This window comes from Dipodomys merriami, unplaced genomic scaffold (genome assembly GCF_024711535.1).
Source record: "Dipodomys merriami isolate MVZ:Mamm:240054 unplaced genomic scaffold, mDipMer1.0.p SCAF_12, whole genome shotgun sequence".
NCBI classification, from domain to species: Eukaryota; Metazoa; Chordata; class Mammalia; order Rodentia; family Heteromyidae; genus Dipodomys; species Dipodomys merriami.
This window is the reverse complement of record NW_027202493.1, coordinates 12,689,420-12,717,413: the sequence shown is the minus strand read 5'-3', so window position 1 is coordinate 12,717,413 and position 27,994 is coordinate 12,689,420. Positions and strand designations below refer to the sequence as shown.

Here is a 27,994-nt window from a genome sequence, read left to right as displayed (position 1 = left end):
ATGGAAGAGTTCATAATGGTGACAACCACCTCTGGTTCCATTGCTTACTCTCCTGAGCTACCTTTAGTTTTGTTAAATAAACTCTTTAGGTTTTTTTTGTTTGTTTGTTTAAGCATTCATAATGTCCAGTAGCTTCTCTGGAAAAGAATCCCTACTTGTGGCCTGAAATTCTGTATAGGGCATGGAGGCACACAGGCAAGAAGGCTGGTGGGTGGTCTTGCTGTTTGTCCTGCTCTTCACTCCCTGACTGTGTCTGCCACCTCAGGGAGAGGGCATTGGGCATCTGGCTCTGAACTGGGGTGAGGAATGGCTAGGGACCAACAGCCGTGATTTACCCCCTTTGCTTCACATCTTGTTCTTTTTTTCTTTTACTTAACATTCTGTAACTTCTTTCATATGTCTCGCCTTCTTTTGTTCCTTTACTGGCGGAGTAAGAGTTTTAGAGCACCGGAGTTTCTTTTCTTTGCTTTTGTTTTTTGAGCTTGTATTGTGGCTTGCACTCAGGGCCTCGCACCCTCACTTGGCTATTTTGCTCAAGGCTAGTGCTCCATCACTTTAGATATGGCTATACTTGCAGGAGTAGAGTATAGAAAGGGGTATAAGCTATTTATCTGTGGAGGTTTGCTGCGTTTTAAAATAAAGACCATATAGTAAATACTCTAGGCTTTGCAGGCCTTGAGTCAGTTGTGGCTGCTGATTTCTACAGACTGATGTAGCTGGACAGTGGTTAATGACTGGGCAGCCTCTGTTGTAAGCAAGTCACCATGTTTAAATGCAAGTTCAGCATGAGCACTGGCATGTTTTCTGCAGGTTTTCCTTATTTTTTAAGGAAGAGGTAGTATTCCTATAAATTGATGACTATATTTTCATCCTTCTCATTTTATGCCTCAAGTCATTAACAATATCTCTTATCTGTCATTCCAGAGAGTTTGTGGATATTCAGGTTATCAGGAGCACACATTCAAAAGAACATCAGGAATCTGTATTTTTAAAATATCTTACAGTGCTTTTTTTTTAAATCTGAAAAGTTTCAAAATCAGGCTGGGAATATGGCTTAGTAATAGAATGCTTGCCTAGTATGCATCAAGCCCTGGATTCAATTCCTCAGTACCACATAAGCAGAAAAGGCTAGAAGTAGAGCTATGGCTCAACTGGTAGAGTGCTAACCTGAGCCAAAGGAGCCTAGGGACAATGTCCAGGCCCATAGGTCAAGCCCCAGGACTCACAAATATATATATAAAACAATTAAAATCTTGCATATGGGCTGGGAATGTAGGCTAGTGGTACAGAATGCCAGCGTGGCATATATAAGATCCTAGGTTCAAGTCTCAGCACTGCAGGAAAAAAAGTTTTACATCATCTTCAGTAAGTCACCAATAAACCTTTTTCATGCATGAATATTTAATAGAATTTCAGAAAAAGTAAATTGATATGAATAAGTCATTGTAGTCTTCATTTCCACTTCTTTTCATGTTTACAAAATATAAAAAGTTTCGGAGAATTTGTAAATCAAGGCACTAACATTTTGGTCAAGAAAGCCTCAACTGTTTGACTTACCAGCTTTTAATAATTTACTCAAAAGACAGATTCATGGCATAAAAGGTTGCTTTTAAGTCAGGCGCTAATGACTTATGCTTGTTATCCTAACTACTCAGGAGCTGAGATCTAGGAATCAGGGTTTGAAGCCAGGCCAGACAAGAAAGTCCATGACACTTTTATCTACACACACACACACACACGCACGCACGCACGCACGCACGCACGCCAGGCCAGACAAGAAAGTCCATGACACTCTTATCTACACACACACACACACACACACACACACACACGCACGCACGCACGCACGCACGCACGCCAGGCAAGAAAGTCCATGACACTCTTATCTACACACACACACACCCAGGCCAGGCAAGAAAGTCCATGAGACTCTTATCTATACACACACACACACACACAAACACACACACACACACACACACAAGTGGAGCAGTGGCTTAAGTGGTAGGACACTAGTCTTAAGCAAAAAAGCTCAGAAACAGTGTCGGGACCCTGTGCCCCAGAACTCAACAAGTAAAAATTACCTAGCTCTCCTACTTTAATGATACAGTTATTTGACAGTTCTTCCAGTTTGCTTGGGGTAGATACAGATAGCACTTTACTAGTTACAGCTGTATCTAACAGTGGGTCACAGCAGAATGTAAAAAAGTACCACTAAGTTCTGTATAAATTGTTGAAGAGTCTTTTGAAGAATTTGTACTACAAGTTGTATTTTTTTTCTTGTAGGTCGTGAGGCTTAAACTCAGGGCCTGAACACTGTCCCTGAGCTCTTTCACTCTAGGCTAGCACTTTGAACCACAGTTCAACTTCTAGTTTTCTGGTGGTTTATTTGAGATAAGGGTTTCACAGCCAGGCACTGGTGGCTCATGCCTGTAATCTTAACCACTCAAGAGGTTGAGATCTGAGGATCACAGTTCAAAGCCAGCATGGGCAGCAAAGTCCATGAGACTCTTATCTCCAATAAACCATGAGAAAACTGGAAGTGGCACTGTGGCTCAAGTGGTAGAGCTTTAGCCTTGAGCTGAAGAGCTGAGGGACAGTGCCCAGGCCCAGAGTTCAAGTCCCACAACTGACAAAAAAAAAAAGAAGTTTCACAGACTTTCCTGCCCAGGCTGGTTTTGAACCATGACCTCAGATCTCAGCCTCCTGAGTAACTAGGATTACAGGTGTGAGCCTAGCAAGACAGACAGTTTTGTTATGCATACTGTTAAAAAAAAAAAAGAAATATTTACAAATCTTAAAAGGCTGGACTCTGAGCTTGCTAATTGTTAGCTTATGACCTCTTTTACTCACACTTCACAGAAAGAATGGTATATTACATATTGCTTGGTTTGTTTGTGGGTTTTTTGTTTTTGTTTTTGTTTTTGCCTGTCCTGGGGCTTGAACTCAGGGCCTAGGCACTGCCCCTGAGCTCCTTTTGCTCAATGGTAGCACTCTACACTTGAGCCACAGTACACAGCTTTTTCTGTGTATGTGGTACTGAGGAATTGAACTCAGGGCTTCATGTATGCTGAGCAAAAACCCTACCACTGAGCCACGTTCTCAGCCCTGTTTGTCTTGAGATAGGATCTCATTATGTGGCCCAGGATGGGCTGAGACTCACAATCCTCTTCCTTGCATCTCTCTAATGCTGAGATTACAGATTTGCACCATTATACTTGGTTTATTGCAAAAATCTTTGCTTAAGGGATTACTCTTTCTGGTGTTTGTGTCTTAGATCTTAAGATGCCATAATTTATTAACCCGTCTCTACTGATAATCTACATTGTGTTTAGCATTTTGCTGTTTAGAAACAATGATGGTTAAAAAAAAATGATGATATTACCTTAAGATCCAAACCTCTTTTTAATACTTATTTTACAATTGGATTATTGTTTATGTGGCACTGAGGAATCAAACCCAGGGTCTCATGCATGCTAGGCAAGCACTCTACCATGTGAGTCATACCTCTACCTCTAAACTTTTGCTGGCTAGTTGGAAATGGAGTGTTATAGACTTTTCTGCCCAAGCTGACTTTGAACCACAATTCTCAGAGCTCAGTCATCTGAGTAGCTAGGATTACAGGTATGGACCACAAATACCTTACCCAAAGTTGTTTTCTTAAGTGTTTTTTTAAAAATAATATATCATTTATGACTTTGGCCTGAAGGCCAATATGCCACTTGAGTTTATATTAAACTGCACTCTCAAAATTGGCTTTCCATTTCCTATCTAGTTTTTAAACCTCTTTTTCATTGCAGTGTTAGCATAGTTTCTGAGATCACAGTTTTAATCTTCCCCATAATGAACTTTTCTCTTGTCCCCACAGTGTGAAAATTGCACCAGGAGCTGTTGTGTGTGTAGAAAGTGAAATCAGAGGGGATGTGACTATAGGTAAGAAAATGGTTTGTTAATGTTATTTCTCAAGAACTGATGTGATGTAACGTAGTTTAGTCTTCCTCTTTATTTTTTTTACATATATGTGTCTGTATATATATGTGTGTGTGTGTGTGTATATATACATATATATATATATATATATATATATATATATATATATATATAGTGTGTATATGTATACATATCTTACCTATCATGGAGTTCTGTTCCAGCGACCTTGCCATAGGTGAAAATCTGCAAAGTGTCAATAAGTGAACCAAATACTATATATTAAGGGACGACTACACAACGTTGCTACTTCGTGGATTTTCACCTATGTGGGGGTCTCTGAAACATAGCTCCCACTATAGGTGAGGGATCACTATTTTTTTGTTGTTGTTTTTAATCCACAATACAGTGAAGCCAAAATAAGTGAACCGCGACATAGCAAGGGATGACTATACATATATGTATGTATATACACACACATACACAGTGTGTGTGTACGTATGTGCTTGATGCTGCTCATCTCTCCCTCTACCACCAGGGCCTTGAGCATGCTAAATGAGCCCCCTGTCCCCAGCCTCATATTACCTTTTTTTTTTTTTTTGTTTTGTTTTGTTTTGGTTGGTCATAGGGCTTGAACTCAGGGCCTGGGTGCTATCTCTGAGCTCTTTTGCTCAAGGTTCGTACTCTACCACTTTGAGCCATAGCTCCACTTCTGGTTTTCTGGTGGTTAATTGGAGAGAAGAGTCTCATGAACTTTCCTACCCAAGCTGGGTTGACCCATCAGCATATTATACTTGTTTTAAGAAGCAAAAACTACATGTTAAGAAGAAGATTCAGAGTCTTCCATGTTCTTACATGGTTTTCATTATGCGTGTTTCTTATTTTTTTCACACTCGGCCTATTTCTTTTATGTGTATAAACCTGAGAATTTTCCAGAGTTATTTAGATAATCTTTTCTGTCATGGTTGCATTTGGTATAAAATACCTCTAATCTTGGGCTGGAAATGTGCTTAGTGGTAGAGTGCTTGCCTAGCATGCATGAAGCCCTGGGTTTGATTCCTCAGTACCATATAAACAGAAAAGGCCAGAAGCAGAGCTGTGGCTCAAGTGGTAGAATGCTAGCCTTGAGCAAAAGAAGGTCAAGGACAGTGCCCAGGCCATCAGTTCAAGTCCCAGGACTGGCCAAAAAAATAAATAAAAATTTTAATAATAATATATATATGTAATCTTTTGATTGCTATTCATTTTTTCTTAACCCTCTGACAAAGAGCCTCCTGGGCAATGTAAAGTGAAGTCAAAGCTGAGAGTGGAAATGAGTTCTAATCACAACTCTTTCCACAATATCTCACTTTTCATTTTAGCACTTTTACTCTTCATGTTTTTTCTTACATTACTAGAAAAACTGGTTTGAATATTTTTAGATTGTGCTGTAGAGTTGAAGATTTGAGTGCTTAATAAACTGTTCTCTGGGTTAGTAACAGTAAACTCAAGGTGGTTTAAGTGATAGTTTTCAAAATATTTTGTATAATTTTCTATGTTCTAGTCATTTAAACTTTTACAAATTATTCCTTTCTGAAATATTTCAGAAAGAAAACAATTTTCATTTGCTGTGTTTCAAGTTATTTGTTTATTGTTTTATGCTGGTATTTTGTATTGAACTTAGAGCCTTGGTTCTATCCCTGTGGCTTTTTTGCTCAAGGCTAGCACTCAACCACTTGATCCACAGCTCCACTTCTTTTGGTGGCTAATTGGAAATAAGAGTCTCTTGTACTTTCCTTCCCAGGCTGGCTTTGAACCTCAGATCTCAGCCTCCTGAGTTGCTAGGATTACAGGTGTGAGCCAGTGGGGTACATAATACTTTATAGTATTATGCTTGTTTTTAATTAGCTGTCTGGGTTTGTGGGCCATGAATCGTTTCCTGTAAGTCTTCATCTGAGAGTTGAAGAACATTCGGAAAGTGACCTCCAAGCACAGGCCTGTGGTTCGTTAGAAGAATTAGGCCATGATAGGCCATGGAAATGGGAAGGCAGTACAGGGTACTATGAGCAGGCTTGTACTGTAGGCACTTCATCCCTTAGCTTTGCCCAGCACAGGTTGAATATACCCGAAAAGCCTCCCTTTTGCAGGAATCTTTTTCAGTAAGGCAGAACAGTGGCTTTGTTTGTAATGCTGCCCCACAGGTTTATAAGTCAAAGGAATTGTTTCATTTTTAAAAGAGCACTTGGGGATGTTTGAATTGTGGACATGAAAATATACTCAGAGATTACTTTCTGTGACAAAGGGAGACTAGGAAACGTGTCCTTGACCAAATGTGGGAAATGAAATGTCACGCAAGGCACGTCTTTCTGGCTGTGCTGCCTCAAGCCCAGCCAAGCACTTAAGAAAATAATTTATCCGCCAGTTAAAGCAGCTCCAGCTCCAGACACATTTCTCCAAACAAGGAGATAAACCAAATAGGATTTCAGCATATTCGGTAAGAAAACACACAAACTGCCCTGCCAGAAAGAGTTCCAAGAGGTTCACAAACAGCATTAAAAGGAAAGGAAAAAGAAACTTTCCATGGTGCCAGATTTTTATTTTTAAATTTTAACCTTAGGACCCCGAGAACTAGCTTGAATTGAGACCCATTCTAGTTTGCTCCCCAGGAGCAAGCAAACTGCCCAGATTTGGTGTGCTGTCACCCTCCGTGCTTGAACCCCCAGCTTCCAGCCCTTCTCATCACCCCTGACTCCCCCCATGCCCCAGCCCGGCTGTCACACACTGAAGTGTGTGTGCCACACTCTAGCCCTTGCCCTAGAGGTGGGGTTTCTCTTCTGTTACTGCTGCAGGAGTTATTTACTGTTACCTCACAGCTCAAAACTGACAGCTTTGTCTAGCCTGTAGTTTAGCAATACTGCCAGCAGGTGGAGCTGGTGTCTTAAATCACAAGCCTCACCTAAGTTGCTATGTCCATTTATAACCAGGACTTGGACATTTATTTACCTATCGAATAACCCAATAATGAGAAATAACTTCAAATCCTGGTTAAAGCAGCTCAGGCTCAACCAGCACAGAATGTTCCATAGGACCTTGCCTCTGTGAAGTACACACTCTGCGCCTGAGCTACACCTCTAGTCCAGCACCTTTCCATTTTCCATGAGACATAAAATGCTGCATTTTTGACTGTCACTAGCAGAAAATTATGTTTAATAAGTTGAATACTGAATTTTATGGACAATGTCACCTTCCTGACCCCTCCCTGTCTCACATTTAGGGTCAGTTACTGCCTGTCACTGTTTACCAGTAGAAATAGCCTTAGTTAAGCCCAGCATAGAGAGGCCAAAGCAGTAGGGTCCTATGTTTGAGGACCTCCTGGGCTACATTTAAAAAATAAATAAAACCCAAAAAGAAAAACAGCAAAAGAAATGGAGCAGCCTTGTTTGGGAGGTGAGGAGAATGGATGCTAGAGACAGGCTAGCAGGTGTTTTCCCAGAAATAGTTTCATTGTCAGCCAAATGTGGCTGCAGCAGATGACAGGCCGGAAGGAGTGTGCAGGTGTCCAGCCTGAGATCGGGGTAGGTATCACCCCTGCTCCTGAAGAGGCTTCTCCGAGTTCCCTTGTTTGAGAGTGGGAACATTGCCTTAGGTCTTCCAATGCCAGCATCGTAGGAACACAGTGTTCAGCTTGTTCCCGCCCAGGGGGCATTTTTGTATGGGACAATGCTTCAGGAACAAGGCTGAGGTTGTAGCCCATGTAACCCATGTTTAAACACACGCATCCATGTACCCTAGTCAAAAGTGGCATCCTGTGGTGTGGGAGAGCTTGACACTGTCTGCAGAGTGACTTGCCTTGCTGAGACAAAGAGAAAAAGGGAATCCGTTCTTATTTCCAACTATGTGCCAGGTTCTGTGTCCAGCATCATCTCATCTACCCTACCACAGCCCTGCAGGTCTGACACTCATTACCCGCATTTCCCACTGAGATTGTGAGATAGAGGCTGAGCCAGAGCTGTCTGGTTCTGATGCCTGTGTTAGTTCATTTATCTTGGCTCCAGAGTTGGCACTAACTAATGAATGAGATAGTCCTTGTAAAGTACCCAGCGCGGTGCCTGGCACATACTTAGAAACACGTTCCTCCCAACAGCCTCACCCACCTCAGTCACCTCCCCACCTGCTGGAAACATAGCTTCCACTGATAATTTCTTCTTAACTGATATTTTGAACAGGACCACGGACGGTGATCCACCCTAAAGCACGAATTATTGCGGAGGCTGGGCCCATCATTATTGGCGAAGGGAACCTAATAGAAGAACAAGCCCTGATTATAAATGCGTGAGTAAAAGCTCACAGGTACTTTGCACTCACTTCCAGCTGTCTTGGGGACCTTTTACACCTGACATGTGGAATGCCCATGATTTTAAAATTAGAGAAACATTTCAACATAAAGGCATGAGGAACCCGCAAGCCAGATGGGGAAAGGCTTATCCAAGGCAAGACAACTCATTGGTGGCTAATTAGCATCTGGTAAATTGTGTGTGGTAATCATTCCCATTCTGTGTCATTTTCTCATCTACCCCTTAATCAGTTCCTGAGCCTGTCCAATGTCCAAGGGCTGTACATAACACCCTGAAGAGAGGTTTGGGGTGAGTTCTTGGCGCTGGTTGGAATGTTCTCTCAGGCCTGAACTCATAGCTCACCTCTAATACATCTTCACATGTATAATACCCGGAATTACAGTGAACAAATTGGGAGTCCTGGAAGCAAGTTTTAAACTTCAAAGACAAAAGGAAAATAAAATACTACACTATGTACATGATCTCTGAATGGAGACTATAGCACCCATGAAATTTTCATAAGCATGTCTAGGTCTTTCTAGATAAAATTTTGGGAAGCAAGTCAAACTTATACCCAATGTGCAGCCACAATGCATGGAATTTGTAGAATAACTTTTGAATATTTAGCTGTGATAAATAAGACTGATTTGTCTGAATTCTTACTTAGGGCTTAGGAGGTTCTTACAAAATTTAGCAGTTTCTTTTTACAGTACCTTTGGCCCCTTTAGTAAAGTCAGCTGATAGCAGTGGTGCTATGCAGTGGCTCACCTGTGAGATCAAAGCCTCCTCACAGTACAAGTGTTTTATCTTCTACTCATTTCAGCTAACTACTAATAACCAAAATAATTATGTGAATATCTGTTTACCTTGGACAATCTTGAAGGATTTAGTAAGGATGGGAAATTTTCAAGTCAGGCATGATTTTGATTCTAATTTAACAAGCTAAAAGTATAGTCAGCTCCTCCCACCTTATCCTAGAAAAGACTCTCTGAACTTCAAGTTTAGGAAATAAAGGAGCCAGTGGCGGTGACTCATGCCTGTAATCCTAGCTACTCAGAAGACTGAGATCATGGTTCAAAGCCAGCCTAGACAGGAAAAATCCATGAGACTCTTATCTTCAGTTAAGCACCAAAAATGCCACATGTGGAGCTGTGGCTCAAGTGCTAAACTTCTTTTACATTTCTGTGATTCTGTTCAACTCAGAATCAGTGTACTCCAGCATAGAGGAAAAATGATTTGCTTGGCTCAAGAAATAACTGATGTCATTATGTATTTAAGTTCAATAAAACTAATTGAGAGAATTAACCTAAATTCTCAAATAGGAGGAAAATTGATTATTGTGTTACTGATTCTTAGGTTTATTTTGTTTTGTTTTGTTTTTGTATTACATCAACTTTATTCTCAGAGCAACCTGTGTGAGTTAACAAACCCTCACATTGCCAACTGTTGTAGGAATCATACTGTATTACTTTTTGATGCCTTTTTTTTTCTTTTCATAGTTACCCAGATAATATAACTCCTGACACTGAAGATCCAGAACCAAAACCTATGATCATTGGAACCAATAATGTGTTTGAAGTTGGCTGCTGTATCCTTTATAGTAATTACCATAATTAACCCAGATCTCTCCCCTGGTATAAGTGTCCTAATTTGTCTATCAAATATATTTCTACTGTTGAGGTTTTAATATAAAACTTTCCCTACCAGCTTCTGTGTTTGCTACTCAGCAAGTGGTGCTATTTTAGTAGGTTCTGGTAACAAGAGATGCATAGCAGGAGGAAATAGTCACTAAGGGTAGATTTTTGAAGATTATCCCCATTTCCTAGTCTCTATTTTGCTCTCTTCTTCCTGTCCACCATAAAGTAGAAACAAGTCCTCCACATGCCCCTGCTGCCCTGATGTTCTTCCCAAGCAAGCAAGAATAGAACTCTGTTATTTTGTTTTGTTTTGTTTTTGTTTGTTTTTGGGTGGGGGGTCCGGTTGTAGGGCCTGAATTCTGGGTCTATGCGCCATGCCTCAGCTCTTCAGCTCAAGGCTAGCACTCTACCACTTGAGCCACAGCATCACTTCCGGCTTTTTTCTTTTTGCTTATGTGGTGCTGAGGAATCGAACCCAGGGCCTCATGCATGCAAGGCAAGCACTCTACCACTGAGCCACCTTCCCAGCCCCCAGAACTCTGAAACTGAACCAGAGTAAATCTTTCCTGTTTTAAGATGCTTGTGTCTGGTATTTGGTCTCAGCCACCAATGTATAATATATATTATGATTACATTGATAAGAGTAGACCCTCAAAGTCTTTATAAATAGACTCACAAAGTATTTAAAAAAATCTTTTCTGGGGGCTAGAACTATAACTCAGTGCATAGTATATCCTTTGTGTATTTGATCTTTAGTACCACAAAAAAAGAAAAATATTCCTCCTGTTATGAGTAATTCATTCTCTCTCTCTCTCTCTCTCTCTCTCTCTCTCTCTCTCTCTCTCTCTCTCTCTCTCACATACACACACACACACACATACACTTATCTCTATATGAACATTTGAAAGTTACTGACAGATAACAGAAGCTGAGAAGAAGTAGACACAAAAATTAGTTTGGACTTCTGTACTAATTCAAGAACCATGTCTTTGTCAGTTTAGATCCTGTATCATTTTGGGTACATTACTTTATATTATTCAAGAAAATGATTGGGTGAGATGAATTTTTTTATGTGTGTGTGCCAATCTGGGGGCTTGAACTCAGGACCTAGACTCTGTCCCTGAATATTTCATTTTTTATGTTATTTTAGTTTATCTTCCAGAGTGTTCACTTTTGGGGGCAGGGGGTGGGCTGTCACTGGGCTTGAACTCTGGGCCTGGGCACTGTCCCTGAGCTCTTCAGCTGAAGGTTAGCACTCCACCACTTGAGCCACAGCACCATGTCCAGTTTTCTGGTGGTTAATTGGAGATAAGAGTCTCACACATTTTCCTACCCAGGCTGGCTTTGCACTGCAATCCTCAGATGTCTGCTTCCTGAGTAGCTAGGATTATGGTAGCTAGGCTCACTGATGTGAGCCACCAGTGCCTGGCTTTCATCACTTCTTTGACTATTTTTTTTTAATTCTGAAAAGATAATAAAATCTTAAGTCTGAAAACAATGCTTAATACTGAAAACAATGTTTAAGTGATTTGGTAGTTTTAACTTTCTTTAAACAGCTGTGAAAATATGTTCATAAAATCAGAAGATAAGGTACTCTTTTTAAAAAGTAGTTTTGTTGTTATTGTTGGTCATGAGACTTGAACTCAGGGCCTAGGCACTGTCCCTGACTCTTCTGCTAGTGCTCTACTACCTTGATCCACAGCCCCACTTCCAGTTTTCGGGTGGTTAATTGGAGGTCAGAATCTCACAAGGACTTTTTCACTTGGGCTGGCTTCAAACAGTGATCCTCAGCCTCCTGAGCAGCTAGGATTACAGGCGTGAGCCACTGTTACCCTGCAAAAAAGTACTTTTATAAAAGTATTCCTTTTGAAAAGCATCAGAGTCATTTATTTAAACCTAGAAATATTTATGGTTAAGGACTAAAACTTGCCTACAGAATACCCTGAGCAAAGAATTCTGGCAAGGGTAAAACCTATGTCACCCTTCCCACGCTCTGCGCCCTGGTACTGTTAAAGGAGAGACATGTTGTATTAGTAGGAAAGAAGGGTGATCATATTTTAAATATTTACTTAAGTCTGGCTTACAGATTCCCAAGCCATGAAAATGGGAGATAACAATGTCATTGAATCAAAAGGTAAGCTATGTTCCGAGCTTTCTTGTCATAGTGATTGCCTCCTTTGTCTTGGCCTGGGAAACAGTCTAAGCACAAACTCTGAAAAGGTGGTATGCTTGGAAGTGGACTAAAATCATTCTTAGACTAATTGTCTCAAAAGAGCCTAATCTAGTTATGTGGTTATCTGAGAATGTGGTTAAATACATTAAGTTAAAAAGTCAGTGGTATACAGCTAAGTTGGGATTGGATTAAACTATAAAAAAAGATTTGGAAAAGATCTTTCTGCTAACTGTAAGCCTCAGTGACATTTTAGTTGATTGGTGTTATTGTAAAATTAAAGAAAAAAAATCTCAGTTTCTACAGCATTTGCTCTCTTTAATTTCAAAACTACTTTATCCTACCCAATCAGAAACAAATACTATGTACTGACAACATTGAGCCAGCCAGGGGATTAAGTTAAGTCACTAGCACTGTGGGAATCAGCTCCAAGAGCTTGTCCCTACCAGAGTACAGGAAGAAGCTGAAGATGACACTGTAGGACACTGGCTTATCTTTCTTGGTCCTGATTGGCATGAAAGACAAGGCTTCTTTTCTTGAAACTAGCAAAATTATTCTTTTTGTAATCTACTTTATGGCTTTTATTTTAAATTTGCATAACAGCTATCACTATTGTCATCTTTGGCATTTTCCATGCATTGTATGCACATCGTGTGTCAGACCTGGGCCCATACCCTCCATCTGTTACCTCACTGATGCTGAAAGCACTCTGTCATGAAGTAGGGTGGGCTCTTCAATTTAACTTGGGCTCATAGACTCTACCGTGACTTGGCCCACACCACACACTAGTTAGCAGCAGAACTCTCTTCCATATCCCACTGGTGCTCTGTGTTATACAGTCTACATAAACTAAAGAGTTGTGATCATATCATGTCTTTGGTTGCACTTCTTTCTGTTTTGACTGCAGCATACGTGGGCAGGAATGTAATACTGACAAGTGGATGCATCATCGGGGCTTGTTGTAACCTAAACACTTTTGAGGTCATTCCTGAGAATACCGTGATCTATGGTGCAGACTGCCTTCGCCGGGTGCAGACTGAGCGACCACAGGTACTTGGACCACTCCTAAAAAAAGAGTTCTATCTAGGCCAAACTCTCCTGCAGTACCATCTCCCTAATTGTTGTGATGGTGATTAGATTTACTGTTGAAAAAACAGATAATTAGTGGCCAGGGGTGTAGCTCAGGAATAGTGTTTGTTTAACATGTGTGAAGCCCTGGGTTCAATTTCAGCGCCTAAAAAGAAAAAGTAAAAAGATGAATAAAAAGCTGAGCACTAGTGGCTCAGGCCTATAATCCGGCCTACTCAGGAAGCTGAGATCTGAGGATCGAGGTTCCAAGTCTATCTCCAATTAACCACCAGAAAACTGGAAGTGGTGCTGTGGCTCAAGTGGTAGAGCATTAGCCTTGAGCTGAAGAGCTGAGGGACAGTGCCCAGGCCCAGAGTTCAAGCCCCGAAACTGACAAAAAAAGAAAAAAAAAAAGAAAAAGATTCATAAAATAAAACATTAGAGGACCATTACTAAAACTTGGATTTATCTGCAGCTTACTTATTGAGTCCTTACGTTACTATAAAAGATAAAGATCACAGTGGTGTTAATTATAAGAAGAGAAAATCTGGAGTTCCTGTTCCTGGTTTGGAAATGCATCACCAAACCTCGCAAATCATATTTATTCACTCCTAAAATATGAATCCTCAGGATGAAGGATGACCCTTGAATCTGGAAATTTGAGTCTGTTTATTAGCTTATTAAAATAACACAGCTTAGTCATAAACACTATTTAAAGAGGCAAATGTGTTTATTTTCTTGGCTTATAAAAAATAAGTCCCTCTTAATAACCCAGATCAAGAATAATAAAAGAATATATGTTTGGAATTTAATGTTAAAATAGAAGACAACAAGATAGATCATTTGGGAACTTTCTTTACACATAAGATATTTAGCTTGAATTTCTCAGCGTCATTGCTTTGCATATTCAACATTCACCTCTTCAGTTTCCTTTCTCCACCAAAAGAAAATATTTTCAACACATTTATCTCTTTGCCTCTGAGTCTTAACCACGTTTATCAGTAATTAATTCTTTCTGGGTTGCTCTATTTTTGTAATGTTTGGCTTTATTATTGTTATTATTCTCAAGTAGTACTATTTTTCTTCATAATAGCAAAAATGATAGGAGCGTGAGAAATAAAGCTGGAGTTAGGAAAGGAGTTTAGAATTAAATGGGAAGAATATCTCATTTCATTTGGTTTAATTTATAAAGGGTATGCAACACTGTTTTCCAAATTGCACTTATCATAGGATACATTGAATTCTATTTAAAACACAGATTCCCCCAGACTTTGAGAATCATGGGTAGGGACCTAAAAATCCCTGGTTTCCACAAGAATCCCAAGTAAGTGCATAGTTGGGGCCAGTGTTGTTTGTGGTGGAAGCCAGCGGAAGTTGTCATGCCTCAGCCACATGGGAGACTACCAACTGTCCTCCGACCATTCTGCTTAAGGATCTTTGTGTAATGGCAGTTTGGCCCTTCTTTATTAGCAAACTGAATACATTGTAACTTTAACAAAGAAACAAGCACATAAACAAAAGTAAGTCATTGGAAATCATTTCTGAACCCCATGGCCTACAATAATCATTTCTACCTGGTATTCTGATTTGACTTTCTGCCAGTCAGTTTTAATTTTCTTTTCTTTTTAGCCCCAGACACTACAGCTGGATTTCTTGATGAAAATCTTGCCAAATTACCACCATCTGAAAAAGACGGTGAAGGGAAGCTCCACTCCTGTTAAGAACTAGGAACAGTTGGGTGTCATGACATTGTGCATCCTTGACTGCTGCCAGTTTCCACAAGTAACACATGTTGGCATACTGTAAGACTGAGCTAGAGAGAACAGTAATGGATTTTTCCTGTTAACTGTCCTTTATAATTGATAGAAAATGGGTTATGCATAAGAGAGAATAAATGCATCGTTAATCTCTGAGCTTGGCTTGCCTCACTGAACATGATTTGTTCTAGGTTCATTCCTTTTCCTGCAAATGACACAATCTTATTCTTTCTAATGGATGAATAAAATTCCATTGTGTATACTTAGCACATATTTTTGATCCACTCATCTACTCTAGGGCATCTGTGCTATTTCTATAATTGGGCAATTGTAAATTAGCACAGCAGTGAACATGGATGTACAAATATCTTTACAGTTCTCTGACTTGTAACATTCTGGGTAGAGGCCCAAGAGTGGTATCATCCCTCATATTGTAATTGTGAAGAGAAAAACTATGATTAAATTTCTAAAGTGATGGTACCAGTCGGTCTAATTGTTCCAAAATGGAGTGATTTGATTTTTGTAAGAATGCTTATGACTCTTATTGGGGACTGTACTGTGGTGGACTGAGCATAGAGCTTTTCAAAAAAGGAGACCATCACATAAATGCCTTGGTCTTGATAAATACTGTTCACTTTTCAGCTCTTGAAGATCAATTCAGAATTTTCAGGTAACAGATCAGAAAAAAATGTTGCCTTGGAAATCCTGGTGAACACATTTAATTCTTTCCTAATTCTCATTTGTTCACTATTCCTCTCATAAAATTTACCCTCTGGCCTCTCATGTGACTTTCTTCCTTATCTCTGTGTTGAATTCTTCTACAGTGCTGGCCTTAAGTATTTTCTGCACTGCTGACTTAGTGGTCATGAATTGTGTTAGCTTGTGTTATCTTAGAAGGTCTTTATTTCTCTACCAATTTTAAGGATTAACTTTGCTGGATATAGTAATCTTGGTTGGCAGTTATTCTTAGAGCTTTAAATATATCACTCCATGTTTTCCTGGCTTTTAGCATTTCTGCTGAGATGTCTAATGTAGTTTTAATGAGTTTGCCTTTGTCAGTTAAATTGGTGTTTTTCTTTTGCAGCTTTTAATATTCTTTGTTTGTCCTGTAGTCTTGGCATTGTGATGTGGAGAGATTCTTTTCTGGCCTTTTCTACTAGTGTTCTGAATGACTTCTCTCCTTAGATGTATAACTTTCCCTAGATTTGGGAAATTTTCTGCCATAATGTTATTCAGTAGGTTTCCTATGCCTTTAATATATATTTCACATCCTTCTTCTACCTTGTGGATTCTTAGGTTTGCTTTGTTTTTTTGTGCTGGTTCTGGGACTTGAACTCATACCTAGTTGCTGTTGCTGAACTTTTTATTTAGAAGGCTAGATGTCTGCTACTTGAGCCACAAGTCCTTTCTGGCTTTTTGGTGGTTAATTGGATTTAAAAGTCTTACAGACTTTTCCGTCTGGGCTGGCTTCAAACCTTGGTCCTCAGATCTCAGCCTCCTGAGTAGCAAGGATTACAGGTGTGAGCCACTGGTGGTGCCTTGTAGATTTGTTTTACTGCTCATGTTTCAGAGTTCTAGAAAGTTATGGTCATGCTCTTTTTTCTTAATTGTTTTCTGAATGTAATATTTTATCAACTTTGTGTTTAATCCCTGATATTTATTGGTTCTGCTTGAACTGGTCTGTTGGAGATACTTTCAACTGTGTTTTTTATTTGATTTATTAAGTTTTTTATTTCCAGTTTTTCAGGGAAGGAGGTGTTCCTAGAATTTCAATTTCCTTGCTGTATTTTTCATAAATCTTGCTCCCTTTCTTGTCCAGTCTTCAGTTGACTTCCTTACTCAGTGGCTTAGTGGTAGAATGCTTGCCTTGCATGCATGAGGCCCTGGGTTTGATTCCTCAGCACCACATAAGCAGAAAAAGCCAGAAGTGGCTCTGTGGCTCAAAGTGGTAGAGCACTAGCCTTGAGTTAAAGAGCTGAGGGACAGCGCCCAGGCCAGAGTTCAGGCCCTGCAACTGACCAAAAAAAAAAAGATTATTTATTCTAGGCATCAGTGGCTAACCCCTAAAATTCTAGCTACTCAGGAGGCTGAGATCCAGGGTTTATGGTTCTATGCCAGCCCAGGCAGGAAAGTGCCTGAGATTCTTATCTCCAATAAACTACTCAGAAAAAACCCGAAGTGGTTCTGTGGCTTAAATGAGAGGCTAGAACACTAGCTTTGAGGACAAAGAGGCTCAGGGACAGTACCAGGCTCTTCGCTCAAGCCCCAAGACTGGCAAAAAAAAAAAAAAGAAAGAAAGAAAAAGATTATATGGAGTGAAGATGTGAGAAATTGATAGGGGTAGAGCACAACAATAACAAAGCAACCAAAAAAAATTTTTTAAGTCATTTCTGTCTGAGAAGATAATGGCTTTCCCCAGCCCCACCTGGTTGTCTTTTGTCATTTACTTTAGGGGATGGGGTTAAGCTGTTGTTCTCTGTGAAATCTAAACAAGTTAGATGGAAAAGTACAATTGCAAGCTCCATCTTGCCTTCCCTGCTAGGTTGAATTTCAGTGCAGGAGCCAGTGAACCTCAGCCTCGACACATGCGTGTCAGCTTGCAGCCTCAAGGGATGCCTCCCCACACCAGAGATGCTCCACCAATGTGGTTGTGCCATCAAAAACAAAAACAAAAATTGTCAGTCTTGAGCTTGAACTCAGGGCGTGGGCACTGTCCTTAAGCTTTTTTTGCTCAAGGCTAGCACTCTACCACTTCAGCCACAGCACTTTTTTCTATTATGTGGTAATGAGGAATCAAACCAGGCTTCATGCATGCTAGGCAAGCACTCTATCACTAAGCCACATTCCTAACTCCTCAGAAATTCTTGAGCAGCTTTCTATTTGTCCACCTATCTTTCTGGCCTTCTTTTAAATTTAAAAAAAAAAAAAAAAAAAAAAAAAAGAACCCAAGGCTTCCCAATTGCTAGGCAATTGCTCTACCTCTTGAGTCACGCCTCCCTTCCCATTTTGCATTGGTTATTTTCAAGGTAAAGCCTTTCAAGGCCTTTATGCACAGGCCAGCTTGAGCCGCTACTGTCCTTTTGGGCTCAACACTTCTCTGGAAGATTGAGAACTGAGGAAAGTGGTATACATACTATTTCAGAGGTACAACTCAGAAAGAGACACACAGGAAGGGCCAGGCTTACAGGTGAGTGCCCATTGGCGCCTGTCATCCTCCTGACACAGCAGTGTGTTCACCAATAGTGTAGTAGGAGGACCCCTACTCAGGCAGGCAAGCCCACCTAGTCATCCGGAGTGACAGAGCCCACCGCAACAACGTTGTTAACAGAGAAGCAACTTTATTGAGAAGGTTCCTACACTGACTGGCCAGGTCCATAGCACAGGCTCTGGAGCTGATACTGGGACCCCAAGCAGCCCACATACTTTGGTTTTTAAAGGCAAAATCCATGAGCTCAAGCCTGGTCACACTCAGGTGACCAATGGAATCGTTAGCATACACAAAGGATTGTACAGTCATACCAGACCACACACAGGTGGCCAATGAGGTTACAGTTTGTAATGGCTGTTTAAACCAGCCTATCACCTTGGTTTAAAATGGCTCACAAAGCCGGGCGCTGGTGGCTCACACCTGTAATCCTAGCTACTCAGGAGGCTGAGATCTGAGGATCGCGGTTCAAAGCCAGCCCGGGCAAGAGAGACCATGAGACTCCTATCTCCAATAAACCACCAGAAAACCGGAAGTGGCACTGTAGCTCAAGTGGTAGAGTGCTCGCCTTGAGCTGAAGAGCTGAGGGACAGCGCCCAGGCCCAGAGTTCAAGCCCCACGACCGACCAAAAAAATAAAAATAAATAAAAAAATAAAATGGCTCACAAATTTAGTGGGTAAGGCGAGGTCTACCTTTTGGTGGGCAAAAGGTGGAGTTTACTGTAAGCATGTGCAAAAGGCAGAGTTTACTGTAAGCAAGTGGTGTTGCCTGTTTGAGCCAGATTACAACCTGTTTTATGGGTCAGTCTTTAACTCAGCAATCAAGGGTGGGTTAGGTTGTTAAGGGGAGGAGTACTAGATGCCTTTTTTTTTTTTTTTTCATTACAGGAACTAGGCCCATCAAGTCGAAAATCCCTAAAACAAAGGTAAAGCTCAAAATGGAATCATATCAGCGTGGGCCCCATCTCAGGGTCCACTTCAATAGGAAAATGGAATTCGTGTAAATAGATAATAACTACTTTCCAGCTGCTTTATCCTCCCCACCCCCCAGAGTTTACAACTCTGACAGTTCCCACAGGCAGTCACCTGTTCTCATTAACATACCAAAGTACATTCCAGAGCTTTAAGATTTCTATAGGAAGAACTAGAGCTGAAACCAAAGATTTTTTTTTGGGGGGGGGGTCAGGTTGTGGGACCTGAACTCTGGGTCTGGGCACTGTCCCTCAGCTCTTTAGCTCAAGGCTAGCACTCTACCACTTGAGCCACAGCGCCACTTCCGGCTTTTCTTTTTGCTTATGTGGTGCTGGGGAGTCGAACCCAGGGCCTCATGCATGCAAGACAAGCGCTCTACCACTGAGCCACCTTCCCAGCCCTGAAACCAAAGATTTTTGGTTTACCATACCTGTCTTAGAAATGTCCTTAATGCACCTGTAATCCTAGCTACTCAGGAGGCTGACATCTGAGGATCACAATTCAAAGCCAGCCCCAGCAGGAAAAGTCCATGAGACTCTTATCTCCAATAAACCACCTAGAAAATCAGAAGTGTTGCTGTGGCTCAAGTGGTAGAGCACTCCCCTTGAGCTGAAGAGAGCAGAAACAGCGCCCGAGCCCAGAGTTCAAGCCCCACCACCACCAACAAAAAAAAAAAAGTCCTTACTTAATGCAACATAAATTTCATTAAGCATCAGCCTAATTGTCTAGGCTAAAGGAATTACTATCAGCAAAAATCTTGAAAGACAAGAGAGAACATTGAACATATACAAAAACTTTTCCTAACCCTTAGGTACCCTATTTTTTTCTTTTTTTTTTAGTAGTACTGAAGCTTGAACTAAGGACCTTATACTTGTTGGCAGACACTCTACCCACCTCCAGCCCTTAAATCTCTTAAAAATTGTATTCATTTATTAAACTTGAATAGAGTTTGCTACCTATATGCTAGGCAGCACTAAAACCAGCATATACATAAATCATTAGTTACACATTAATATCGTTAATTTTAATTACATAGATAGTAAGTAGCAACCCTAATTTGTAGATGTGGGAACTGAAGCGTTGAGGTTAAATAACTGTCTCTGGTCACAAAGCTCGTCAGTGGTATTTGGGCTCCACGGATCATGATTTGAACCTTTTTTTTTTTTTTTTCCTATGTTACCTTTTTTGGAAAACTTAGTAAGCCCTCTCACCCTCTTCCCCATTATATTTAATAATATGAGCCATTTTTTGTTAAAGTTGAGCTCAGCATGGTACTCTAATCCCAGCGACTCAGGACAATCACCATCTGAGGCCTGCCCACTTAGCGGGAGTCCCCATATGGAAAATAAGTGAAAAGAAAAATGGAATGAAGGCCTGGCTCAAAAGGTGAAGGCCCTAGATTGGCATTGGTTGCTCATACCTGTAACCCTAGCTACATAAGATCTGAGGATTATGGTTTGATTAAGCTCTGCGAAAGACAAATCTGAGAAAAGTAATTATCTAGTGGAAAAAAAAAATCAAATGGAGACACGGCTCAGGACAGTCTGGAGCAAAAAAGATAATAAGCAATAATGTAACACCCCAAATTCAATCCTGAGTATTAGAAACAATACAATCTTGGAGATGCTTTCATCTTAACACTTTTAACCCTACTCTAAACTGGCTGCTTTATCACACGAAAGCATCAATGCACGGTCTACTAGATCACAAATGGTACTCATAGAGAATTTTATTACCCTGAGTAAGCTGACCTATTTTAACAATTTAGACTTTAATTTTATCAAATATGGGCTAGAAACTACTTTCCCTGCAAAGGTTAAATTATTTAAATCTCTTAAGGCATTAGCTGAGTCTTGACTCATGACTCGTGACACCTGGCAAGGGAGACACTGGTATGCTGTTCTCCATGGAGGATTAGTCTCAGTAGAGGCCCCTTCAAGAATGGTTTGGGAGGGCTGGGAAACGGGCTGGGCTTAGTAGTAGAGTGCTTGCTTAGCATGCATGAAGCCCTGGGTTCAATTCCTCAGTACCCATAAACAGAAAAGGCCAGAAGTGGTGTTGTGGCTCAAGTGGTAGTGCTAGCCTTGAGCAAAAGAAACTCAGGAACATTGCCCAGTCCCTGAGTTCAATCCTCAGGACTGGCAAAAAAAAAAAAAAAAAGAAGAAGAAGAAGAATGGTTTGGGAAACCTTCACTGTTAGCATTCCTCTCCAAAAGGTTTCAAAATGTCTTACTTTCATGTGAGTTTGGTGCTAAGTCCCTGAATTTAGATTTTTCCACTTTAAAAAAAATACTATTTTGGGGGGGGGGGGATCAGTTTTGGAACTTGAACTCAGGGCCTGGACACTGTCCCTGAGCTTTATTCACTCAAAGCTAGCACTCTACCACTTTGCGCCACAGTGCTACTTACAGTTTTCTGGTGGTTAATTGGAGATAAAGATCTCATGGACTTTCCTGCCCCAGCTGGCTTTGAACTGTGATTCTCAGATCTCAGCCTTCTCGGTAGCTAGAATTAAGCCCTGCGAAGGCTGACGCCTGTAATCCTAGCTACACAGGAGGCTGAGATCTGAAGATCTCTGGTTCAAAGCCATTCAAAGCCAGCCTGGGCAGGAAAGGCCGGAGACTCTTATCTCCAATAAACCACTCAGAAAACCGGTGGCTCTGTGGCTCAAGTAGTAGAGCACTAGCCTTGAGCTAAAGAGCTGTGGGACAGCTCCTAAGCCCAGAGTTCAAGCCCCATGACTGAAAAAAAAAAAAAAAAAGTAGCTAGAATTACAGGCATGAGCCTCTGGCACCCAGCAAAAGTTAATATTTTCATTTTTAAGTGATGGTCTATCCGTGTAATCTAGGCCATCCTTGAACTGGGAGCTCTCCAGACTTGGTCTCCTAAGTGCTAGGACTATAGGTTTGTATTACTCCACTTGGCTTAGATTTTCTATCTGGTGAACCAAATCAGCTCTTTTGTTTCTCTGTGTTCCTTAAACTTCTGCAGCAGTCTCTGCTCTTGCTGAGAACTAATGTTTAATATTCAAAGCGTACCACACTTTCATGTACATAGCCTTCTTCATAGTGGGCCAATCAAGCTCCCTTAACCATCTGCAATTGAGCTGTATGCTTTCCAGAAGTTAGTTATATGTATTTGTTCCCAACCTTGTTTATGCAGGCTGTCCTTTGTAATTATATAATTTTATTAAGTATTACCAAAGTCAAACAATTATGAGTGTGAATAGAGCTGCAATTTCTATGAAAATGGTAGACTATTTGGGAAAGATTTGATAAAGCCATGCTTTGCTATTTTTTTTAATGCAGTGGAATTAAGTGTGAGCAAAAACCCTGAACACTGGGTAGAGGAAGGAGCACTCACATGCTCTCTTGTTGCTTTTGGGTGTCTTGGTCCTCCCTCCACTCATGTTGGAAGTGATTGTGTTTCTTGCTATGTTAATACATGTCTCATGTGCAGTCCCAGTCAGCAGGGCACACTCAGTGGATATCAAAGGAACCGTAAGTGAAATGAATAGACTTGTTTATGTTTTAAATTGAAAATAAAATGATTATGGGAGATAGTATTGTTTTATGAGTGCCTGTTTTAGAAAGCTGATTTTTTCCTTTTTTTTTTTTTTGGTCCAGTCATGGGGCCTGAACTCTGGCCTGGGCACTGTCCCTCAGCTCTTCAGCTCAAGGCTAGCGCTCTACCACTAGAGCCAAAGCGCCACTTCCGGCTTTTTTCTTTTTGCTTATGTGGTGCTGAGGTATTGAACCCAGGCCCTCATGCATGCAAGGCAAGCGCTCTATCACTGAGCCACCTTCCCAGCCCCAAGCTGATTTTTCCTTTGACTGACTACAGATTTTTTGTTTTGGTAGTTTGTGGGGCTTGAACTCAGGGCCTAGGTGCTGTCCCTAAGCCTCTTTGTATTAAAGACTAGCACTCTACCACTTGAGCCACAGTGCCATTCCGGTTTTTGAGTGGCTAATTGGAAATAAGAGTCTCACAAGGGACTTTTCTGCCTGGGCTAGTTTGAACCATGACCTTCAGATCTCAGCCTCCTAAGTAATCATGATTATAGGCACCCAGCCTGACTACAGATTCTGACTGCTGAGAGATGCAGGGCTTTTACTGCTCAATACAGGAGCTATGAGAACAGGAATGCAGAACGAAATGAATGCTTAGGGCTCATGTGTCCTCAGTGACTTGGGTCTACTTTCATTGTGTGTGTGTGTGTGCACACGTGTGTGCACATGCATGCATGCGTACATGTGCACATGCACACACACTACTGCTTACACTCAGGACCTAAGGATTGTCTCTTAAGTTTTTCTGCTCCAAGCTGGTGCTCTACCACTTGAGCCACACTCTACTTCCATCTTTATGCTGGTTAATTGGAGATAAGAATGTCTCCAACTTACCTACCCTGGCTGACTTCAAATCGAGAGCCTCAGATCTCACACTTATGAGTAGCTTAGGGTTATCACCACTGCTAAAGATTATACTTTTTAGTCCCTTCTCTCTAAACCACATGCACTTGATTTTAATATGATAGATTTTTTAAATAAGATAGATTTTATAATTCAGTTACATTAATGTGCCTAGGCCATTAATTGACAAAATGGTTTCAAGTCTTCGAACTTATCCTGTAATTGTTTCTAAGATAAATTCTTCTTTCAGACTGGCTGGCAGACTTGTATGATGTATGTTATTTAAATACTTACAGCGTAATATGGTTTGAATTTGAAGTATTGCACACAGGTTCATATGCTTGGTCCCCAGATGGCATTATTTGGAGAGATTCTGGGAACTTTTTTTGTGTTTGTGTGCTGGTCCTGGGGCTTGAACTCAGGGCTCAAACACTGTCCCTCTACTTTTGGCTTTTTGATGGTGATTAAACATGAGTTTCACTCTTTCTTATCTAGACTAGCCTTGGACCAGGATCCTCAGATCTCATCCTCTTGAGAAACGAGGATTATAGGTTTGAATCACCAGTGCTCAGCAGTTCCTGGCTAGGATTAATTACTCTGATGGAGAATATTTTTATCAGTCTGGTGTTAGGCTTTGGCATGGCTATTGATAATTGCTTTTAGGCAGGTTTACAGTGAGAAGAGCAGAAAGACTTGAAAAACTTGCAGCTTTCAAAGCAAAAACAGAAACAAAAAAAACATGCAGCCAGGCACCAGTGACTCACGCTTATAATCCTAGCTACTCATGAGGCTGAGATCTAAGGATTGAGGTTCAAAGCCAGCACGGGCAGGAAAAGTCCGTGAGACTCTTATCTCCGATAAAACACTAGAAAACTGGAAGTGGTGCTGTGGCTCAACGTGGTAGAGCACAAGCCTTAAGCAGAAGAGCTGAGGGACAGCGCCCAGGCCCAAAGTTCAGGCCCTACAACCAACCAAAACCAAAAACAAAACCATGCAGTTTTTCAGAAAAGTCAGTGTAAATTTGGGTCTAAGGAAGATGAGATTAATGAGATTTACACCTTTATATTACATCAGAAAAAATAGGATGCCTTGAAGGCATCTCAGAAATTGGCCAGATCCCATTCATCCTGGTCTCAAAGGTAGAGATATGGCAACTTATTTAGAAGATGCTCCTTTGAGAAGAGAGGGCAATTGGGCGCCTTGCTAAGACGAGGCTGCCAAGGAAGTTATTTTCCCAGGATTTGGGTGCTCAGCCACCTATTCAACCATGATCCAGGGGGACCTGGCTACTGCTCAAGCTGGTGGCAGACTTGGGCATGGTTCATATGATGAGATTTTACAGGCACTCAGAATGCAAGAGTTACAGAGTTATGAGGCTTCCAGCTAGATTTCAAAGGAAAACCTATGAAGCCAAGAAATGAGGTATAAGGTCAGTATATCTGTAGGCTGTCCCTGAGAGCAACAAGAAAAGCCTAAGCTGAAATAGAGACTTTAGGGTCCTGGAGATAGAATATGCAATATCGACTGTGGAAATTCAGACAACTAACCTAAGCAGCCCAAGAGAAAGACTATGAGGCCTGCAAACTGTAAGTCATAGGGGTGGGCTCCCCATGCCTGTTGGAGCTAAATGCTAGATATGGAGCTATAGGATTTGATGTTTGCCTGGACAGGTTTGGTCCCATCTCTTCTTGCTATGTCCCCATTCGTCCCTTTGGAATAGGAGGGTTTACTAGATGCCATTGTGTATTAGAAATATGTAATTTTCTTTTATGGGGACTCAAAGCTAAGAGATTGCTTGGAAATTTGATGGAAACTCTGAACGCAGACTTTTTTTAAAGTGTTTAATCAAAAGATAATGAACAGTTTTATTTCAAACTTGTGTTTCAGGAGACTACACAATATAAGAACAATGTCTAGCCGGGCGCCTGTGGCTTACGTCTGTAATCCTAGCTACTCAGGAGGCTGAGATCTAAGGATCTCGGTTCAAAGCCAGCCCAGGCAGGAAAGTCTATGAGACGCTTATCTCCAATTAACCAGCAGAAAACCTGAAACGGCCCTGTGGCTCAAGTGGTAGAGCACTAGCCTTGAGCTAAAGAGCCCAGGGACAGCACCGAGGCCAGAGTTCAAGCCCCACAACTGACAAAAAAAAAAAAAAGAGAACAACATCCAGGCTAGGCATAGGGTTTAGTGGTAGAGTGCTTGTCTTATGCATGAAGCCCTGGGTTCAATTCCTTAGTACCACATAAACAAAAAGCCAAAAGTAGCGCTGTGGCTCAAGTGATAGAGTGCTAGCCTTGAGCAAAAGAAGCTCAGGCCCTGAGTTCAAGCCCCAAGACTGGCATAAAAGAAAAAAATTGAAAGAAGAAGAAGAATGAGGAGGAGGAGGAGGAGGAGGAAAAAGAAAGAAAGAAAGAAAGAAAGAAAGAAAGAAAGAAAGAAAGAAAGAAAGAAAGAAAGAAAGAAAGAGTGAGAGAGGAGGAGGAGGGGGAGGAGGAGGAGGAGGAAAAGGAGGAAGAGGAGGAAGAGGTGGTGGTCTATATTGTTTAAAGCACACCTAAAGGCAGGGACTTAGGTTAGAAAGCTTTTGCACTTTTGAACAGTGTTGGAACTATTAACATTTGGGGGACTTTTGGAATGGACTAAATGCATTTAAGATGATCATGGGTCTCTGGGGGTGCAAAGGAGTTTGTTATGGCTTGAATATGAAATTTCCTCCATAGGTTCAGGTGTTGAATGCTTGATCTCCAGCAGGTGGTGCTATTTTAGAAGTTTCTGGAAACTTTAGGAGGTAAGACCTTGCTGGAGGAAGTAGGTCATAGAAGGTGTACCTTGAAAGTTACAGACTTGTCCCCAGTTAGACCTTCACAATGTAAAACCTCGCCTCAGGCCCGGAGCTATGAATCCAGAGGACCACCTCTGAAAGCATGAGACAAAGTAAATCCTTCCTACTTTAAATCGTTTCTCTGTAATATTTGGTCACAGTGATGAAGTCCGACAGTGACAAAGTGCAGAAGGGAAGACAATGATTTAAATTCATAGCTAGTGAACCTTGACCATTATGTTTGATAGACTTTGTAATTAGAAGATTGATTCATACTTGGTTCCAAATGGCATTATTTACATTTGAACATTGTCATAATGCAGTAAGAATTAGAAAACACAGCTGGGCACCCGTGACTCATGTCTGTGATCCTATCTACTCAGGAGGCTGAGACCTGAGGATCATGGTTCCATGCCAGCGCGGGCAGGAAAAGTCCATGAGACTCTTACCTCCAATAAACTACTCTCAAAAAGCAGGAAATGGCACTGTAGCTCAAATGGTAGAGTGCGATCCTTGAGTACAAAGAGGCCCAGAGACAGCGCCCTGGCCCTGAGTTCAAGGCCCAGGACTGGCAAAAAAGAAAAGAAAAGAAAAGAAAGCACACACAAAGAAAAGGCATTGGCTTGATAAGAAATGTACTCATTATCTTGCTCATGTAATTGTAACCCCTCTGTACAATATTTTCACAATTAAAAAAAAGAAAGAAAAAAAGCATTGGAAAACCCTAGTAAATTATTAGATTTTTGGCTGGAGATTCACTTAATGGTAGCTTACTTGCTTTAAAAGTACATAACTTAGTTCATTCAAAAGCAAAAAAATAAATAAATAAAAGTAAATTGTGCTTGGGCCTAATGACAGAAAATCATGTTCAGTTGAGTTTTGAATATGAAAATATGAAGAGAAAACTCTCATGCTGTAAATGATAATTTTCTAAAGTTTCCTTCTTATTCTTTTTTTTTTTTTTTTTGCCAGTCATGGGGCCTAAACTCTCAGCCTGGATGCTGTCTCTCAGCTCTTCAGCTCAAGGCTAGTGCTCTACCACTTGAGCCATAGCGCCACTTCTGGATTTTTCTGCTTATGTGGTGCTGAGGAATCCAATCCAGGGCCTCATGCATGCAGGCAAGCACTCTACCACTGAGCTACCTTCCCAACCCCTCCCTCTTCTTTCTGTAACATGTACCCAGCTCACACAATTTTAATTAAGTTTTTTAAAAAGCCACATTAAATCAAAGTCAACCATCCATCCTACTCTAATAAGATACTATCAATTGATGGTTTAAAAAAAATCAAGGGCTGGGAAGGTGGCTCAGTGGTAGATCGCTTGCCTTGCATGCATGAGGCCCTGGGTTCGATTCCTCAGCACCACATAAGCAGAAAAAAAGCCGGAAGTGGTGCTGTAGCTCAAGTGGTAGAGCACTAGCCTTGAGCTAAAGAGCTGAGGGACAGCGCCCAGGCCCAGAGTTCAGGCCCCACAACCGGACCCAAAAAAAAAAAAAAAAAAATCAAGCCAGGTACTGTAATCCTAGCTACTCAGGAGGCTGAGATCTGAGGATCAGGGTTCAAAGCCAGCCCGGGCAGAAAAGTCGGTGAGACTCTGATCTCCAGTAAATCACTAGAAAACCAGAAGTGGCGCTGTGGCTCAAGAGGTAGAGCACTCGCCTTGAGCTGAAGAGCACAGGGACGGCGCCCAGGCCCAGAGTTCAAGCCCCACG

At 41.1% G+C, this 27,994-nt stretch overlaps 1 protein-coding gene across 3 annotated transcripts in view; it reads left to right on the top strand.

Moving 5' to 3' along the window:
- Positions 1-27,994, top strand: part of Dctn6 (dynactin subunit 6) — a 46,565-nt gene that overhangs the window by 4,268 nt on the left and 14,303 nt on the right. Inside the window, exons 2-7 of one of the 3 annotated variants that reach the window (XM_070016253.1) lie at positions 3,869-3,933; positions 8,133-8,238; positions 9,740-9,828; positions 11,964-12,011; positions 12,955-13,097; positions 14,745-15,360. In XM_070016253.1, coding sequence (XP_069872354.1) covers positions 3,869-3,933; positions 8,133-8,238; positions 9,740-9,828; positions 11,964-12,011; positions 12,955-13,097; positions 14,745-14,843 — 550 coding nt within the window. In that variant the 3' untranslated portion in view covers positions 14,844-15,360. Of the gene's footprint in view, positions 1-3,868; positions 3,934-8,132; positions 8,257-9,739; positions 9,829-11,963; positions 12,012-12,954; positions 13,098-14,744; positions 15,361-27,994 lie in introns of those variants that run through there. The other 2 variants (XM_070016254.1, XM_070016256.1) reach the window with 2 other exon arrangements.